The 19,170-nt window shown below is 35.4% G+C and overlaps 3 protein-coding genes across 4 annotated transcripts; 1 reads left to right on the plus strand and 2 right to left on the minus strand.

The window, feature by feature from the left end:
• Positions 1 to 609: 609 nt before the first annotated feature.
• Positions 610 to 6,182, minus strand: LOC125221572. Its single transcript, XM_048123709.1, has 15 exons — positions 5,935 to 6,182; positions 5,731 to 5,858; positions 5,516 to 5,648; positions 5,160 to 5,316; positions 5,002 to 5,080; positions 4,790 to 4,830; positions 4,547 to 4,663; positions 4,373 to 4,453; positions 4,197 to 4,259; positions 4,069 to 4,120; positions 2,463 to 2,537; positions 1,804 to 1,851; positions 1,630 to 1,665; positions 1,478 to 1,552; positions 610 to 922 (listed from the first exon to the last, which is right to left on the minus strand). The coding sequence occupies exons 1-15, from the start codon at positions 6,092 to 6,094 to the stop codon at positions 851 to 853; spliced, it is 1,317 nt and encodes a 438-aa protein (XP_047979666.1). The 5' UTR covers positions 6,095 to 6,182; the 3' UTR covers positions 610 to 850.
• Positions 6,183 to 9,757: 3,575 nt separating this feature from the next.
• On the plus strand, positions 9,758 to 14,004 carry LOC125223238. Of its 2 annotated transcripts, XM_048126285.1 has the most exons (8): positions 9,758 to 9,930; positions 10,322 to 10,729; positions 10,790 to 11,712; positions 11,816 to 12,502; positions 12,615 to 12,698; positions 12,803 to 12,878; positions 12,958 to 13,274; positions 13,586 to 14,004. In XM_048126285.1, the coding sequence occupies exons 2-8, from the start codon at positions 10,396 to 10,398 to the stop codon at positions 13,796 to 13,798; spliced, it is 2,634 nt and encodes an 877-aa protein (XP_047982242.1). In that variant the 5' UTR covers positions 9,758 to 9,930; positions 10,322 to 10,395; the 3' UTR covers positions 13,799 to 14,004. The 2 variants fall into 2 exon arrangements, with proteins under 2 accessions (XP_047982242.1, XP_047982241.1); XM_048126284.1 differs by having other exon boundaries at positions 10,322 to 11,712.
• A 790-nt stretch (positions 14,005 to 14,794) lies between these two features.
• Positions 14,795 to 17,076, minus strand: LOC125185449 (pyruvate dehydrogenase (acetyl-transferring) kinase, mitochondrial). Its single transcript, XM_048081983.1, has 6 exons — positions 16,756 to 17,076; positions 16,038 to 16,296; positions 15,747 to 15,927; positions 15,477 to 15,624; positions 15,170 to 15,383; positions 14,795 to 15,092 (listed from the first exon to the last, which is right to left on the minus strand). The coding sequence occupies exons 1-6, from the start codon at positions 16,996 to 16,998 to the stop codon at positions 15,034 to 15,036; spliced, it is 1,104 nt and encodes a 367-aa protein (XP_047937940.1). The 5' UTR covers positions 16,999 to 17,076; the 3' UTR covers positions 14,795 to 15,033.
• Between the last annotated feature and the right edge of the window lie 2,094 nt (positions 17,077 to 19,170).

Consider the following 19,170-nt stretch of genomic DNA (forward strand, 5'->3'; position numbering starts at 1 on the left):
ATTTAACAAAAATTGTTGAAGACTAATTTAATTGATAAATTGGGGCGTTGAATGTGATTGTGAAGGTCATTGGTATTATTTTTTCAATAGGTTTTGTACCGTTGTCGGCCGACCATTCTTGGCTACGGTGAAGGCTTAGAATTCCACTCCCGTTTGATAGTGAATTTCATCTTTTTATTATTCGAATTTTTACGTTTGCAAAATCAAGTAAAATTAGATATTAACCCTCTTCCAAATGTTTAGATAGTGACTCAGATTGGTTGGAAGTACATACGTTGAATACCATAGTCCATGTGAATACGACACTCTTACTTATCCTTAACTACATTGGCTTCGTACACTTGAAGATACAACTCGGTAAAACAAGGACGAGTCACCATGTTATAATGCCACTCCTCTTCGTGTCAATGCTCACAAAAGTTTTTTCTTTCTGGAACGATGCACATTTACCATTCACCTTCACTTTTTATACATCATGGAGTAACAAAGTACTAGTTACAAACAGTTCCTATTCGAAAGTATTAACCACACACTTCGGAGGCAATGCTCCAGAATTAACACATAAATGCTCAACATTCTTCACAATAAACAACTTAACTTAGTAGTATGTAGTAGAAGCCATTCATGAATCTTTTCATTTATACACAACTTTTAACCATGAACCACCCATGAGGGTCAAATAACTGATACAAAACAAAAAAGGTTTAGATAGGTGGTGGGGGTGATTCACAAACTGTTAAATTACAACTTTGACAGCCTAAAACCAGTAAAACTGGACCAACGTTTATAAGTAGAAATAGAACGATTTCCAGCACATCCCGGCCCAAAAGAAACACTTTGATGAAAAGAACTAGCATTTTACAATATACTGATCCGCAGCAGGTACAACTGGAGGAATACAGTCCACCTTGTATCGTATGACCTGTTCAAGCCCAAGCCAAAAATATCGGGATAAGTTCAAGTTGTGAATACACCAAAAAACTGGTAAGAAGACTCCCAATGAAAGGCTCAAAGGAGGTCAGGGATAGATGGTCAGAAAAAACATTTCAATTCATTTTGAACTTTGAAGAAAGTATATGTTATGATAATTCATCAGAGTAACAGGTAAATCTTATGTTAAGTTGATGGCCTAATTTAAAAAATTATGATTGAGCTATTGAAGAATACAATATGAAAACAGAGAACATTAGATATGCTGAAATCTGAAAGACCATAGATTCAGTTTTGTTTTTACATAGATGCCAGTGTTCTGGAGCTGCCCGAAATTACAAATTGGTTCTGTATAATATTATTATTAGCAGCATGTGTCCTAAGATGCTTCAACAAGACATCATATAATGTACATGAAGTAAGGTACTCAATCAATTTAGCATGAGAGACTATTATTTGAGTAAATTGTATTCAGTTACAAAATACGGAGTACTAACTATATAAAGGTGGCACCTGGGAAATGTTTTGACGCAATTATGTTACAAACCTTTTTAAAGAAACTTGAAAATGAATTATCCCATACAAGCTTGTAGTCTCCGGACACACATGTGCAGAAGTTACCCTGCAATGAAGTTAAAAACTTTTCAAACTTTCAGAAAGCAGAATTTAAAATGATTAAAAAAAGAAAGCAAGACTCACTTGATCAGCTTCATAACGCCGATAAGGCAAGATCAACTAGAGTTCAGCAAGAACCAAGGCCAAACAATAAACAAAGTCAGAATGAAGTTAGCAATGGAGAAAGTAACCTAAAACGTAAAACAAACGGTGGAATAGTAGACCTTAAGAATGAGTTATAACAACAAATGAGCTTACAGTTTTTCTCCCAGAGAGATCAATGCATTCTACACTGAACCCAATGTCCTGCCAGACAATTATTAAAAGGAAAAACACAATATTATTGACACTTCAACTGCCATAGTCTACGACTCTAAGCAAAGCATAGTTGTGTCTCAATTACAGTTAGAGTGGTATAGCAGACAATCATCTAAAAGATGCAGAATATTATGCATGAAGCCTTGACTCCTTGTACAATTAAAATCAAATGACCACAGATGACTAATGTCCCATCTCGTATTCCAAACATTAAGATTTAGTATGAGACAGCACCATACATGTAAAGATGTCCCACATCAATGATATATTAAAGGTTTCAAGGTTTTACATGGGTATGATACTCTTCTTATAGCAGTACTTCGAAAGGGAGCGATAAGCACCATATGCAATAGTTGAAGGGGGGTAAACAGCAGTATTATCCCTTCTAAGTTCAAAATGATATTTTTTTGAAACCTTTCAAACAAACACCAATGTTTTACACTTGCTCGGTTCTGTTCATGCTCCAAATTATATAATCATGGCTTGTCAATTTCCAAATTCCGAGGAAGCTTTACAAGAAACCATTAAATTAAACACAACTTACGAAAATGCTAAAATGAGTTAACATCAACAACTAGCCAAAGATTGAAGAAGAATACCTGACTCAATTTTCCCTGCACCACTGAAAAATCCCAAGCAATGTATGAATTCATCGACTCCACCGTTAAAGTCACCTAAAAAGAGCAGAAAACTCCATTCAGGCATAAAACAACAGATAATTCACTAATTAATGTACCAAGCTAAATTTTAGATTCAATTTTCATTGGAGTCATCATACTCGTGCAGCGCAACTACGTGTAAACGAGCCGAGCCGAGCCGAGCTGAATATTAGCCAGCTCGAGCTTTGCCATTACTTGATTACCAAATAATCCAATAAGTGATGTAATGTTCTAACACATTAAGCTCATTTTAAAGATGTAGAAAATCAGGACCGAAATATTTCTTTTTCTTTTTACATCTTTAGTTCAAAGCTTATCAGGAAATTATTTAAAACATTCGTTTACTTTTCCAGAAAACGTATTCAACCACAATTGCCTCGACCACAACCATCTTAAGACCTTGAACAAGTTCCAGTAAAATTTGTAGGCCAAACAACGATGTTTTTGGGTCGAATAGGCCTCACAAAAATTTACCAGAAACGTATAACATAAAACCTATGTTATATTATAATCAACAAATCACCTTTTAACCAAATCAAAGACATAAGCTCAATATTATATACTTAGCTTACGCATCGCAACATATTGATTCCTTGAATGAAGCTTGGCACATACTGATTTAAACTATTTGACTCATAATTATCAGATTCGGTAACAAATAACTTTGATAGCTACATATGTTCTGTTAACATGATTCAAACACACATGTATATGTAACTTAACCAACATAACAGCAAGCATAACTTACAATATACAAGTATTAATACTATGAATATACCTCATGTGTGTAGGAGATATACAGTATATTGTTCAAATGACATGACTGGTGTATGTTGGAACAATACAAACATGTGATTAAGATATGCTGACTATGTTCTTCATACAAAAGCTTCTTTGTGATTTCACTTTGTTATTTGAATAAGTTTGTTAAATTGATTTCCTGAGTTTCTGATAGATCAAAATATAAGTGTCGTGGTGGTATAAAGTATTAAGTTGTGAGAATGTTTTGACACAGTCATTTCCTCTTTGTTTTTTATTTAAGGAAGTTTGGAAAAGAAAAAAATTACGCGTGTTTCATTGTCCCTTTCTGGAAACCATTTCCATAGTGACGTCACTTATTTGATTATTCAATAATCTGAGTAAGATGTTACAAGCTCAGCTCGTTAGGGTGGTTGAGCATGTGTTGTGCACAGTATTACCGTAGGGCTCTTTCGAGGAGAGAGTTATCGAAATTCTTATTTGTCTGTGTTCTTTCCATTCACTATATCAGTTTACTAAGGAACCGAGCTACGAACAAGCTTTCTTTGAGTTGGAATAACTTGCCATCGTTCATTTAATCCCTAACCACCAAGACATGTGCACCCCCTCTCTTTTTAAGGGGTATTTTTTTTCTTATTGGTGGCTACAACAATATTCGGTGTGATGCAGTGGTAAAATTCCAAATTAAGTTGTAGAGACTGAAAAAAAAAATCTAGATGAGATTATATGATGCATATGGTCAGTTCTCGGAGAATCATAGCTCCAGAGAATTTAATGGACAAAATACCTCGTGAGTTTCCCCTGCGGGAACGCTTATTTCCTTGTAGTCATCATGTTTCCTGCATACATCAATCTGTCAATGCTACCAAAAAAGGATTTGCACAAATTTAAACAATGGCACATTTTTAGGCAGACCTAGCTGCTAATGCACCAGCATCTTCTGCCGTGATAAAAAAGGGGGAATTTGAGAAAACTTCCCTGTAAAACAGATATCAAAGAGCCAAAAACTGTTAAATTGGCTCAAATTTAGTTCTCTTGAGTACCATAAAATCAGATTTAATAGACTGATCAGGCAAAAGAATACACAGTACCCAATAAATTTCAAAAAGGCTTCTAACTCAGAAGTATAGACGTTAGCTGCTTCTTCCAAAATAGAAATTTGATCTTTCTGCCTGTGAATTACAGAAATGACACAAAAACATAACCAGACTTCTAACACAATATAAGCTGAACAATTGAATGCATAAGAACCTTAGCAAGCTCACAATTTTCTAGTTTCATAACGCTCCCAAAGCAGAGAAAGGAACAGTCTAATATTATGCACCATTCTTGTAAGACTATAAAGAGGTGGTCCATATCGCTGTCGCTGCTCCTCCATGGGCCTGGTGGTAACTTGAGTTCAGAACAGAATTGGATCTAATGCTATTTGATGAAGTTAACTTCAAAATAATTGGCTCAGTGATAAAATAATAGTATAAGAACTTATTTCTTTAGATGCAAGAATATACCCTTGATCATCGTTTATTTGCCTCACAAAGTCCATCAAAACCTGCAACACTTACACCATGGTGAGACCGTGAAAGAAAAGAAAACCCAATGAAATGCTTTGCAAAGATCAAATACAAAAAGAAAAAGTCACTGAAAACAAATGACCCGAACTCAACATAAAAAAAAAGGATAAACAACACTTTGCGGTTGCATTGAATAAACTGAGACCTACTTCAGGTACTCCAACCAAGTACTTCATAAGCGTTTTATAAACACCAGTTGCAGAACCAAGATCGGCTAACTGCCTCCTCCTGCATAAAGAAGAATTGAAGATGGAATCAGTCATTTTCAGGTCCCAGTAAACAGATGCACGCCACCAAAAAATCTCACCTTTCCATCTGCTGTTTCCACAGCATAGCATATTTATCACGTATGCTTCCACCAGAGGTGATCAAAGCATCAACAGCAGCCTGTTTGTTTCTCTCGGATCGCTCTTTCTGCTGCCTGATTATAGTACCCCTAAAATCTTGCGGCATGTACGTCATAACTGCATTCAACAATCAACACACACGAGTCTCTAAATTGTCACAAGTTCAAGTCCCTTCCAAACAACTACATTAATATGCTTGTGATCATGTTGATTACATTAACCCGTCACATCATATTAACTACCAAACAACTAGGATTCAATCAAAATAGCCATTGTGACTTTATTCAGTGAAACCTAAATGATAAATTTGGTATACCTGTGTTGAATACGAAGTCCGAATTCCTGGCTTGGAAAGCTTCGAGGGAGCTGAGAGTAGACTTGAACTTGTCTTGAATTCTGGGAAGAAGAGAAGCAAGTTCGTGATCCTCAACAGTTGCTTGTTGCTGAAGCTGTAAGATGCAAAAAAATCATGAGCATTGAGTTTCAAAAGGGGGCAAGCAAGCAGGGAAGAATTGACATCTCAATTCTCACCGCTCTAGGCCAGCGAGGGGCTTCCAACAAATAAACAATTTCTTCAATCTGTTCCCGATTCTTCCACATGTTTTCATCAACTTTATGCGGAGGTTCGCTTTCAGCTTCCTGAAGCAGCAAGCGTTCTCCTGGTAGTAGAAAAAGAGTTGAGACAAATCGAATTTTCCAAAATTGAGGAGGATCAAAATTGAAAGAGGGTAGGACCTTGGGAAGGCGGGGAGTCCTTGAGAAGATCGGTGGCCGCGGCGTAAATCTGATCGGAGAGACGGGAGACGTCGGGAGAGAGCGGATTGAAGGGATACTTGTCGTAGTAGGAGGCAAGGAAGGCCCTTGTGATCGGCACCAATCCCTCCGTCGATACCATTTTTGGAGACCTAACTTTGCAACTCCCGACTTTATGAGTATTGCTCTTTACTTCTGCGTAGACCAAAGCAAGGGAATGTTGACGGCATCATTCTTTTGTTCGGTGCATCTATACTAGATGCTTTCATTTATTATTCCAAAAATGTCCTATCGTTTGGGGTTTTACCTATTCACCTTTCAGGCAAGATTTTGAATTTAAATTTTGAATGTTAGTGTACAAGATTTATTTCTGTTCAGTCTTAGATTTACCGCACTGTTGAGTGTTAGAATAGGGTGATTTACCAAGAACAGAAGGCAAAATTCTGAATTTCATTTTCCCCCAAATCCACATCTTCGACCCCAACTGAAATTCATAAGCCCTACTTCTGCGTTGCCGCTTATCGATCATTTGGAGAATCAGATGCGCTAATTAAGTGGACCACTTCGGTGCTCCGTCGTCAGGTAACTGCTGTAGGAGGCTACTAGTAGTTGCAATTGTGTTCCTAGGAATCGAAACGCTATTGTCCACTAAGAGCATCCACAGTAGGTTTAGGCTAGCCACAAATTTCTCCTGCCACATCATCAACACTAAAAATTCCTCCTGCCACATCATCATGACAAGCAATAGACTAGCCACAACAAACAAAATTTAAAAAAAAACAACTAAGTTTACGGAATTAAACACAAAATACAGATTTAAATTTACGACACGTATACAGGAAAATTCATTAATTTCATTTTTCTAAAAAAAGTACATTAATTAAAAATAATTACATAATTAAAAAAAAAACGGGCATCCACACACGAGTCCCCGCCTCACTCTACTCCTCACTAATTTATTAAAAAATACTTTAATGCATTACAAAATACATAAAAAATACATTAAAAAATGCAATAAATAAAAAAAATATATAAAAAATACATTAAAAAAAATGCAACCGGCTAGCCGAAATTGAGCCTACTATGGCGGCTAGCGCATCGACTAGCGCCCGCGAATCGGCTAGAGCTTGCCGATCGGCTAGCACCCGCGATCAGCTAGCCTATCCGCTAGCCTCCATCGTGGATGCTCTAGAGGCATCGTTACTATTCTATTTTTAATTTGTGTTCCTTAACGATGGTGGGTGGTAAGCCATTTAAATGGCTCAAACGTATTGTGCCTTGCAATTTCTTCAATTCCATGCTAATGAGATGCCTAACCTTCACAGGAAATTTGTATTGGTCATACGCAGGTCAACTACAACAAGCTCTCACATGACGCCACGCGTGTTCCATATTGATTTCCATAAAATGCTTACGGTACTCTCTAACTCTGTTTATTTTGAAACATTCCTCATACAGAGTTTTGATCAATGTCGAACCCTTCTTAAAAACAGAATTAGAAACTAAATTTGGGCCACTCATTTTTCTTTATCTTATAATTATGATTAATTTAGAATTAATTTAATATTTTATTAAATAAAAACGTTTTTAATTTAATTTTTTTTTAAAAAAAATTAAATTTTTTTAATTTTTTTTTTCGATAAAAACTTGCTGGAGTAAATAATGAACTATATTCACTACATAATGAACTAAATGAATGTATATTATGAAGTAATTTTTCGCATTCATTATATACTGAATTTACTTCAACTGAAAGATAATTATATCATAACACATTGTGAAGTAATAAAATAATAAAATGAAGTAATAAACTAATGAAATGAAGTAGTAAACTAATGAAATGAAGTAGTAAACTAATGAAATGAAGTAATAAACTAACGGAATGAAGTAATAGCATGACTGAATGAAGTAATAAACTAACGGAATGAAGTAATAGTATGACTGAATGAAGTAATAAACTAACGGAATGAAGTAATAAACTAATAGAATGAAGTAATAACATGATTGAATGAAGTGATAAACTAACAGAATGAAGTAATAACCTTAAACCCAACTGAAAGATAATTATGTCATAACACATTATCAAGTATTAATAAACTAATGGAATGAAGTAATAACATGACTGAATGAAGTAATAAACTAACAGAATGAAGTAAATAGCATGAATGAATGAAGTAATAAACTAACGGAATGAAGTAATAGCCCGACTGGATGAAGTAATAAGCTCATAACAATAACATGACTGAATGAAGTAATAAACTAACGGAATGAAGTAATAACATGACTGAATAGAGTAATAAACTAATGGAATGGAGTAATAACCCTAAACCCAACTGAAAGATAATTATGTCATAACACATTATGAAGTAATAAACTAATGGAATGAAGTAATAGCATGACTGAATGAAGTAATAAACTAACGGAATGAAGTAATAAACTAATAGAATGAAATAATAGCATGAATAAATGAAGTAATAAACTAACGGAATGAAATAATAGCACGACCGAATGAAGTAATAAGTTCATAACATACATTCATTTAGTTCATTATGTAGTGAATATAGTTCATTATTTACTCCAACAAGTTTTTATCGAATAAAAAAATAAAAAAAAAATTTTTTTTTTAAAAAAAAAACTAAAAAATCTAAAAAAAAAAAAAACATTTTTATTTAATAAAATAGTAAATTAATTGTAAATTAATCATAACCATAAGATTAAGAAAAATGAGTGGCCCTAATTTGGTCTCTAGTTCGGTCTTTAAGGGTGGATTTGTGGTTAATAGGACTCATCATAACTATATACCAACCGATACCTAATGATATAACTTGTAAATAACATAGTGTATTAGGGTTGGGTAAACGGTCGGTTAACCGACCACAAAAAATAGTCGAAAAACTAATCGGAACTGTACCGAACTCTAATTTGATTACTTCACTAACCGACTCAGTTAGAACCAATCGATTATGATACTAACCAATTGGACCGCATTTTTTTTATTCTAACAAAAACAAAAATAATAATAATAGGTTAAGACCAAATCAATACACCAAATTTTGACCTAATAAGAATGCTTGATTTTCAGTTTTTCACCCACCAAAAGTTAAAAAAAAAAAATCATAATCAAGTGCTTGATTTTCATGTTCATACTTCATCATACAATATTTTAAGAAAATATATATAATCAAGTGCTTGATTTCACCCAATAAAACATAATTTTCAGTTTAAATTTAAATGATGGTATTTTAATTATTAATACTAGAACTTATAAATTTTATTATTTACAAATGACAAACATAATATACTCTAATAAATTCAAACTCTATTGAAAATTAATATACAAATATAAAATTTATAAATATATGAAAAATTTAAAATATTCAATCTAAAGTCAATGTAAGTTTTTCTTGACTTTTTGATACACCGAACAAAGAATTTAGAATTAATTTTATATTGAAATTAAAATGAATTTAAATTTGAATTTAATTGCGGTTGTCGGTTCTAACCAATAATCGATCGGTTAGAATCGATAACCAACTTTATTCAAAACACAAAATCAAAACCGACCCAAACACCGTTAATTTCAGTTATCGGTTAATCGATAATCGATGAACCGTTTACCCAATCCTAATTGAATAGGAATAAAAAAATAACCATTTCCGACTTCCAAAAAATAATATTTCAATTAATTTTTATTTTTTATAACTTTATCGATTATTTATTAAAACTCTATCGAAATTTATAAGTATTTTTAACTAAATGTTTTTTTATAAGGTGGGGCAGCACCGCGTCCACTCAGAGAGTCACGATTCCCAAATCCGAAACCCTAGAAACTGAGAAAAGCTAATCCCGTGTCCACTCAGAGACTCACGATTCCTTCTCCCTCGACTCGTTTCTTACTTCCGATCCTTCCCAGTTTAAATTTTTTTTTTCCGAATTCAACATTTCCTCATCAATTACTCATCATCGTCATTCATTCAGGTATGCGCAATTCAAGTTAAAATCCATTAAATTGCCTATTTCCTAGCTGATGCCACAGCTTTTAACATTTGTTCTGATCATTATGCTATTTGGCGGTGATGATATTAAGTTTTTAGTTACCTTCAACTGACTTATGATTTCCTGAAATGTTGCTGGTAGCTCCTTTTGCTCTTTTTCTTCCCCCAGTAGCTGAATATGGTGGTGGATCGATTTATTTTGTTGTTTTGCTTTCGATTATGTGACTGTATAATTTATATAACCTGTGTTGAGACTTGGTGGTGTACAAAAGTTGGTTATTGAGTATATAAGCATTGTATGTTGAAAGATCCCTCTTTTAGTCTGGACTTTGGTTTCTTGTCTGCTAATGCTGAATGCTATCTCGCTTACTCAGATTGATCGTTGCATGTTTGGCGTGTTACAAACATGGAAGTAGTCGGGTGGATTTCATAGTCGAATGGTCTGAAGATGGCGACGCATCGCTCTTCCGGATACATGGACCCGGGTTGGGATCATGGTGTTGCACAAGATGACAAAAAGAAGAAGGTTAGATGCAATTACTGTGGCAAAGTTGTTAGCGGAGGAATCTACAGACTGAAGCAACACCTTGCCCGGCTTTCTGGTGAAGTAACTTATTGTGATAAGGCTCCGGACGAGGTGCGTCTCAAAATGAGGGAAAATTTGGAGGGGCGCCGTGTTAGTAAGAAATCAAGGCACAGTGAGTACGAGGAACAATCCTATTTGAACCTCAGTGCTGCTGATGATTTGGAGGAAGAAGAGCACTTTGGATATAGGAAAAAAGGTAAGCAATTGTTGATTGACAAGGATTTAGCAGTGAATATGACTCCACTTCGTTCATTAGGATATGTTGATCCTGGTTGGGAGCATGGTGTACCTCAGGATGAGAGGAAGAAGAGGGTGAAATGTAATTACTGTGAGAAGATTGTGAGTGGAGGTATCAACCGGTTTAAGCAGCATCTAGCTAGGATACCCGGTGAAGTTGCTCCTTGTAAGAATGCACCGGAAGAAGTTTATCTCAAAATAAAAGAAAACATGAGATGGCACCGTACCGGTAGAAGGCACAGGCGACCTGACACTAAGGAAATATCTACATTTTACATGGAGTCAGAAAATGAGGAGGAAGAGCAGGAAGATGAAGCTGTTTACCCAATGGGTAATGATAGGCTTATACATGGTGATAGAAGATTTGATAGAGATTTCAAGAGGACTTCCAAAGGGTTGTCTGCCTGTAATGGATCTGATCTGACACCGAAAAGGCCAAGGTATGATGCAAATGTCCTGAAGACACCAAAAACTCAACCGGCAGTAGGTGGAAAGCTAGTGAAAATGGGTCCATCCAAGAGGTCCCGGAGAGAAGTCATTTCTGCAATATGCAAGTTTTTCTACCATGCTGGTGTGCCTTCTCAAGCAGCCAACTCCTCTTATTTTCATAAAATGCTAGAGCTGGTAGGTCAGTATGGCTCGGATTTGATAGGACCATCTAGCAATATGTTATCAGGGCGGTTTCTACAAGATGAAATACTGACAGTCAAAAACTACCTCGAGGAGTATAAGTCTTCTTGGGCAGTGACAGGGTGTTCCATTTTAGCAGATAGTTGGAGAAACTCTCAAGGCAGGACACTGATCAACATTTTGGTATCCTGCCCTCGTGGAGTATATTTTGTTTGTTCAGTTGATGCAACAGGTCTAGTTGACGATGAAACCTATTTGTACAAATTGCTTGACAAAGTGGTAGAAGATATGGGGGAGGAAAATGTGGTGCAGGTAACCAACGTACTATTGTTTTGCATGGTTGTAAATCATAATACTTCTGAGTATGGTAACATTTTCTTGTATACCAACTGACTGATACCATCTTTGAGTGTAGGTAATCACTCCAAGTACACCCAGTTATCAAGCTGCTGGGAAGATGATTGAAGAGACGAGGAGAAATTTGTTTTGGACACCTTGTGCCACATATTGTATTGATCAAATGCTCGAAGATTTTAAGAAACTAAACCGTGTTCGGGACTGTATAGAGAAAGGGCAAAAAATTACAAAATTCATTTACAATAGGATCTGGTTGTTAAATTTGATGAAAAGAGAATTCACTGGAGGTAAGGAACTTCTGAGTCTGTCTGCCACTCAATCTGCTTCAAGTTTCAGTACATTGCAAAGTCTTCTTGACCACAGGGTTGATCTAAGAAAAATGTTTCAGTCAAACAAATGGCTTTCATCTAGATATTCTAAATCAGATGAAGGTAAAGAGGTGAAGAATATTGTGATGGATTCCTCATTTTGGAGGAAGGTACAGTATGTCAAAAGATCAGTAGACCCCATACTTGAAGTCCTTCAAAAGATCGATAGTGATGAGAGCCTCTCGATGCCATTCATCTACAATGATATGAACAGAGCGAAGCTTGCTATAAAAATCAATCACAGTGATGATGCACGTAAATATGAATCTTTTTGGAGTGTTATTGACAATCACTGGGATTCGTTGTTTCACCATCCTCTCTATCTGGCTGCTTACTTCCTGAATCCTTCATACCGTTATCGGTCAGATTTTGTCCTGGTAGGAGACTGTTGTCCTTTCTGGAGATGTTTGTCCATAGCAATCAAAATTAATTTTGCTCTTTAAGATTCTAGGTTTTGCTAGTGTTATAATATCAGTGTGCATCTTTTAGCATCCCGATGTCGTACGTGGTCTGAATGCTTGCATTGTGAAATTGGAACCAGACAGTGCTAGAAGAATTTCAGCATCTATGCAGGTGAGGGTTTTCTTGTTATATCTGTTATACCCTTTTCCAAATCAAGTAATTTCCAATTGTATATTTGCATATTTTCCCCAAAAAGTTGTAATGTTGTATTTCAGATTTCTGACTTTGGTTCTGCAAAAGCTGATTTTGGAACTGACCTGGCAATTAGTACCAGATCAGAGCTTGATCCAGGTTATACCATCAACATACTCAAACCAAACTACTCCTACAATCTGTAATTTACACTGAGAGCCATCTCCTTTCTCTATAGCTGCCTGGTGGCAACAACATGGGATTAATTGTTTAGAGTTGCAACGAATTGCTGTACGCATACTGAGTCAAAGTTGCTCATCTTTTGGGTGTGAGCATAACTGGAGTGTACATGATCAGATGCACAGACAGAGACAAAATCGGCTATCACAGAAGAGATTGAATGAAGCAATCTATGTTCACTATAATTTGAGACTAAGGGAACGCCAGATGAGGAAAAGGTCCAGTAAGTCAACGTCCCTAGACAGTGTTCTGCAAGAAGATCTACTGTATGACTGGATCGTGGAGACAGAGAAACAAGCATTACAAGAAGACGAGGTACTACTTGAGCACGAACTAAAGACTTATTTAGTGGATTTCTTATTAGTAGTCTATAGTAGTGCCTATGAGTGTGAGTTGGGTAAGAAATTCAAAATGCATAGTTGTCTAGCTTTTAAATAATGCCTCATTCTTTCTTTGATTTCCTTTTATCTTATGCAAGGAATTAAGAAATAGTCCACTTTACTATTAGAAAGGCTCTGATAAAATCACAATTGGTGTGAATGTCAGTTACTTGATGATGATTCCTTCTTCATGTTGGTGCTTGTGAGTGGAGTTGTCAACATTCTTACTGTAACTAAACTTTGCAGGAAATCCTTTATAGTGAAATGGATCATGGTGATGGATATGAAAATGAGGTCCACGACTTCGATGATGGACATGGAGATTCGAGAAAAGGATCAATGGAGATGGTGCTAGCAGATGTGGCAGAGCCACTGGATGTCGATGACAGCGCTCAGAATGATGCAGCTTCAGGCGATGATCAAGATCTCGACTTCATTGAAGAAGATATGACTGACTAGTCGCGACGGATATAGGTACTATACGATCTAATTGGGTGTAAACTTTACTAGGGTTTTTCATGTCGTTTCTTGTATACACTGTAATTGTTGCCCCAACGTACATATCACATTGTGTTTGCCCAGTTTTGTAAATTCATAAAAAGTAACCTTGGTTCCTAGGTCTTGCAACGGTTATGTTTTGAATTGAAAATGCATCGGCTTTTGAATTGTAAAGGTATCAACGAGTTTCAAATACATTTCCCGATGATGTTTGAATCGGAATACATATCCTTCTAACCAGGGAAAACCAGCAGATCATTTCTTATTAATTAATACTTCCTCCGTCACATGATAATTGAGTCGTATTCTTTTTTAGGCCGTCTAAAGTAATTGAGTTGTTTACTTTCTTGTTAAAAACTTTATTCTCTTTCATATACTCCCCCCGCCTCCCACTAATTGGCACTGTTAGATTGACACGTGTTTTAAGAAATATAGTGCAAAGTGAGTGGAAAAAGTTAGGTGTGTCCTACTTTTATATTCTAGTAATTTTATAATAAAATGTGAGTGAGTTAGTAGAATGTGTAGTCCATTACTAAAAGTAAAAAGTTAAGGATGCCAATTTATTGAAGCCGGACGAAAAATGAAATTAGTGCCAATTAATAAGGAACAGAGAGAGTATTTTACAATTTTCTATTAGTTTGTTCTCTTTCCTATATGATTCTATCTCACTTAACTTCTAAACATTCATTTCTTAATTTCCATGCCAAGAAAAATGCTCCAACTAAGGTGAAGTGAGATGGAGGGAGTATTATTGATTTGTGCGGTTAGTTGGTAATATTTCATTTGATATACTCCTTCCATCCCACTCAGAGAGTAGCATTTTTAATTTAACACGAGATTTTATGTAATGTTGTTTTGTGAATAAAGTTGAGAAAATGAAGTAAGAAATGAGAAAAAGTAGAGAAAATGATGTTTCTATATTTAGAAATGTGTCATTTAGTGTGAAACATCCAAAAATGAAAAATGTGTCGCCTAGAATGAAACAGAGGAGGGAATAGTATACATCTAGTTACATATTCAGATACATACATATAGAGGATCCAACCAAAGATTTGGGCATGAATCATCTTTTGTTGAAAGCACACATGCGTTTTATTGCATAAAAAAAAATAACACCACCACATACAAGAAAATGTACAGTTGGAAGAATAGTGAACCTGTGCCTCTACATATCATTCTCAATAATGGTTTAAAGCTCAAGGAAGAGGTTCTTGAGAATCTCCCAACCGTGACAGATGGAGGTAAGCATCGGTCCCTGTAAAGCCCGGGAATACAATTTCAGATCAAATCAATACAACTTGACACTGGGACGCATAAGTGGATAAAGCGTACCGTATCCTTCCATAGAGATAATTTGCAGATCCCCTCCAAAGTACCTGGCATACAAACGGCTTATAGGAAGACCATAACCATAACCTGCCATAGTTGTCGCTGTTTCAGGGTCAACGTCTGACTGATCATCGAGGGGATTCTTTGCAGTGCTATAAAGATAGGTGAAAATCTTTGAAAGACCGCTTCTGGCTATTCCACCTCCTTCATCCGATACCTATAGGCATAAGATAATCAAACAAAATAAAAGCGTAATGAATGGTACGTATATCTCAATCCCATAACGAGAAGGTATCGAGACTGAGCCTGCCTTAATCGTTACATCTTCCAATCCATCAGCAACTATTATCCTCACGGGAGGTGCAACATCGTCTGAGTCCATATATTTTTCTTGAACAGCACGCAGTGAATTCTTTACCAACTCAAACACCATTAGATGCAAGTGAGTGGGAACATAACTGCCGTAGAAACAGATTGCAGAACATTAAATAAAGGGTGCAAATCCAAGAACGGATGATGATTTAATTTGCAACATCATGCGGCGTTAAATATATTGAAAGTGGAAAAGGAAAATACTCACGGAAATGTGAAATTAGGGTCTCCGTAGATGTTAATATCTGGGGCGCTGCCATATTCTCGCAAGCAAATGGAACGGGCATCCTCACTAGCATTTCTTGCAACCTCAACCGGGGACATTTTAGTATGTATATATCCAACACAATCGGGAGGAGGATCCGGATCATGCAAGGCGACGTGCTGCCCTGAGTTACCCATAATTGTTTTTAATGGAATAAGAAAATGGTTAAGCTTATGTCAAAGATCAGCGTACCAACCAAAAATAAAGAAATCCAACAAAGGAAGTTGTGCTAACCAATAAGCATGCGTATCCCAATTCTAGACATGTAAAACCGATCCAGAAATTGATGAATTTCATCCAGATCTTCGTAAACAATTTTTGGATTCAGATCTTTTTTCAACTGTTGCACTCCCAAAGCCATCATAGGAACCACATTGTTGTGTCTGACTTTAACCATCTTAATCATTTGTGTGAAATCCAACTCATCGTTGTTATCTTTGATTTCTGGAAAGGATCTAATATCGCGGAAAGACTCCAAATACCAATCTCTTACCTAGAATACCAAGAATTTGGGTTCAAATAAACACAATCACGAAATTAGACAGTTTCTAACCTTCAAATATATCATGAATTATCATACAAAACAACTCAAACACAATCAGAATCTGATTGTTCTAGCAAAAAGAATCTCCTTAGTATGGATATCGAGAATCTAATCGACAACTCGGATCTTGTTTTTCACTAATATTAATAGCAATTAAAAAAGAGAGTTAGTACTCTTTTTATTTTCTTTTTTTATAGAAAGAAACAATTTTTTAGTCAAAGCCACTGTAGATCGGGGCTGAATAAGTAATCCCATCCTTCCCTCAATTCATCAATTACAAAACACCAAACTCCAATAAACCTCACTATTACTTCAGATTCAAATTGCCCACATCAACCACTTCTATTATTATTCTTATTATTATTATAAAAATAAAAAAAACCGGAAATTTATTTAGGGAAAAAGTACCTTTAAAACGGCGGGTTTAAGGGAGAGGCCGTAGGGGAGAGATTCGAGCTCGACGGCGCGGCGGGCGACGCGAATTGGGAGCTCCTTGTGGAGGAATTGAGCAGAGATGAGGAGATTACGAGGCGTGGGGCGGGAGCCGAATTCGGTCATGTAACGGAGGCTGACGCCTGTTTGTTTCATGGCAGCCCATCTCCGAACCTCAGCGATTAGATCTTTCGACGCTTTTTTGAACGTCGCCGCCATCAAAATCCACCCACTCTCTCACTCACTCACTCCTCTTTTCTTCTTCAGTTTTATCGTCCACTTTTTTTTTTGTTTTTCATTTTATTTCTGTAAAACATAATAGTAATAACCCGCTTTTTCATTCCGTTTTTGTCTTTTTCGAAGACTTGTACTTGCATTTACATTGAGTATCGTTGTAGAATAACATAATCATCTTTCAAATTCTACTCAACTCAAGTGGAGTATATTGAATTTCCATTCAATTCTTTTTTTTACTATATCTGTTTAATCGGACCACTGGATATACGATTATAAAGTCCCATTATCCACAAATCCACTTTTAAAAATCGAACCACCGAACCCTATTAAATTAGGGCTTTTAGATCTAGTTTTTTATGGATAAGATACAAAAATTTATAAATTATTTTCGTCTTCATCATGAGCCTATTTTAATTCATCTGAATGTAAATAAGTCATACTAACATGTTACGAAGATTTAACTTCGTCTAGAATATATTACTTCATTCTAGTAGGATTTTACTTCATTCCAGTAGGTTTTTACTTCATTCCCGTACGTAAATGTGGTTTTGCCGTTGCGTGCCGTTCTTTCTCTCTACAATATCTATCACCACCGCCATGGCGCTAATATGGTTTAATACACACATGGAATAATGTAATAAATTATTGGAATGAAGTATGTGTAGAAGCATTTGAAGTCATACTTGGAATGAAGTAAAAATCTTATCCAATGAAGTAATAACGTTTCTGAATGAAGTAATAAACTCACTTGAATAAATTGCATATTTAAATGTTAATCAAGCAAAAACCCACGTCAATGAATTTGAATGAAGCATATGTTGAATCATTTCAAAACCTACTGGAAGCAAGTAAAAACATGTTGTAGTTTCAAGGTATTATGTACAGAATGAAGTAATAAACCTATATAATGAAGTAAAATGGGCTAGTAATGAAGCAGAAAAAATTTTCACAGCAGCACATCTCATCAAAAAAACTAGATCTAATGGCCCAGATTTGATCTCTAGTTCGGTCTTTAAAATTGGTTCGACATTCATCACAACTCTACGATTGTATTTGCTAGTTACTCACTTAAATAAATGAGCACCAGTTTTGGTGCATATAAAACCATGTTAAACAAATTTTTGATTTAGCTATGCATATTCTAATACATTTTGGTCCCATTTATAAATTATAAAACATACTAATTGAATTGGCAACAAGAACAATAACACGTGGAAAAAAGTCTTGGGATACTTAAAATCAATTAAGTGCGAGAAGTGATAAATAAAATAAAAAAAACAAATAAGTATATATTCTTTCTATTTATAACATGCCCCACACTCTAGCTGCTCTCGACTTTAAATTTCCACCTTATAAACAAGGAGAACCACTTTCTCTACATTGTAGGAACCATATCTATATGACATTTATCTACTAAATAACATATCCATCAATGATATCCGTTCAATGTTGCATATTTTTGTTGATGAAGAGTTTGTAAACTATGCAACAATTCAGTTAGTACTTAGTAGAGTTAGAAACCATGGTACTTTTCCCATTTCCATATTTAAGTTGCACTACTATTTCTTTCATCCTTCCATTATATAATTGAACTTGATTTGTTCACTAAAATTTTAAATTCTCATTTGAAATAATGCCTGGCATTGAATACGCTATTTTTCTTCTTGTCTTCTACAGTTATCATTCATAATTATCAACTGTCACCAGAGCCTAATTAAAATTTCAATTTCATCTCTTTGATTTAAATCAATACTCCAGTGTATATCCAATTGTGATCTTGTTAGTCTTAGTATAATCTGACAACTTGCTCATTGCTATGTTCATTAAATAAACATGCAACTCAAATAAAAAACATTAAATAAATATGCAACGAGACCGTCGAGACATAATTCGTGAAAATGAGAAATTTTAAACTTATCTTCTTATCTCAATTCTCAAACATAACTGGAACACAATCAGCGGCACTAAAATTTAAAGAACAATTCTTTTCAACACAACGGAATCATCTGAGAGACAAACAAGGAGTAAATGTAAATTTTTTATTTTCCTTTTTCTTGGATATATTTTCTGTAAAGATGACGCCAAAAGGCCAAAAATCAATGAGTTAAACGGAAACGAAAGAGCAGCAGCACCCTCGGCTTAAGACCAATGTCC

This window comes from Salvia hispanica, chromosome 4, assembly GCF_023119035.1.
Source record: "Salvia hispanica cultivar TCC Black 2014 chromosome 4, UniMelb_Shisp_WGS_1.0, whole genome shotgun sequence".
Lineage (NCBI taxonomy): Eukaryota > Viridiplantae > Streptophyta > Magnoliopsida > Lamiales > Lamiaceae > Salvia > Salvia hispanica.

Coding starts and splice junctions, on each gene's coding strand:
- LOC125185449 (XM_048081983.1), bottom strand. CDS start 16,998: ATGGCGGCGACGTTCAAAAAAGCGTCGAAAGATCTAATCGCTGAGGTT. Junction 15,625..15,746: donor GACCCTAATTTCACATTTCC/GTGAGTATTTTC, acceptor TTTCTACGGCAG/TTATGTTCCCACTCACTTGC. Junction 15,384..15,476: donor TGGAAGATGTAACGATTAAG/GCAGGCTCAGTC, acceptor TTATGCCTATAG/GTATCGGATGAAGGAGGTGG.
- LOC125221572 (XM_048123709.1), bottom strand. CDS start 6,094: ATGGTATCGACGGAGGGATTGGTGCCGATCACAAGGGCCTTCCTTGCC. Junction 4,454..4,546: donor CGTTATGAAACTAGAAAATT/GTGAGCTTGCTA, acceptor TGTAATTCACAG/GCAGAAAGATCAAATTTCTA. Junction 1,666..1,803: donor ATCTCTCTGGGAGAAAAACT/GTAAGCTCATTT, acceptor GCTGAACTCTAG/TTGATCTTGCCTTATCGGCG.
- LOC125223238 (XM_048126284.1), top strand. CDS start 10,396: ATGGCGACGCATCGCTCTTCCGGATACATGGACCCGGGTTGGGATCAT. Junction 12,699..12,802: donor GAATTTCAGCATCTATGCAG/GTGAGGGTTTTC, acceptor GTTGTATTTCAG/ATTTCTGACTTTGGTTCTGC. Junction 13,275..13,585: donor AAGCATTACAAGAAGACGAG/GTACTACTTGAG, acceptor TAAACTTTGCAG/GAAATCCTTTATAGTGAAAT.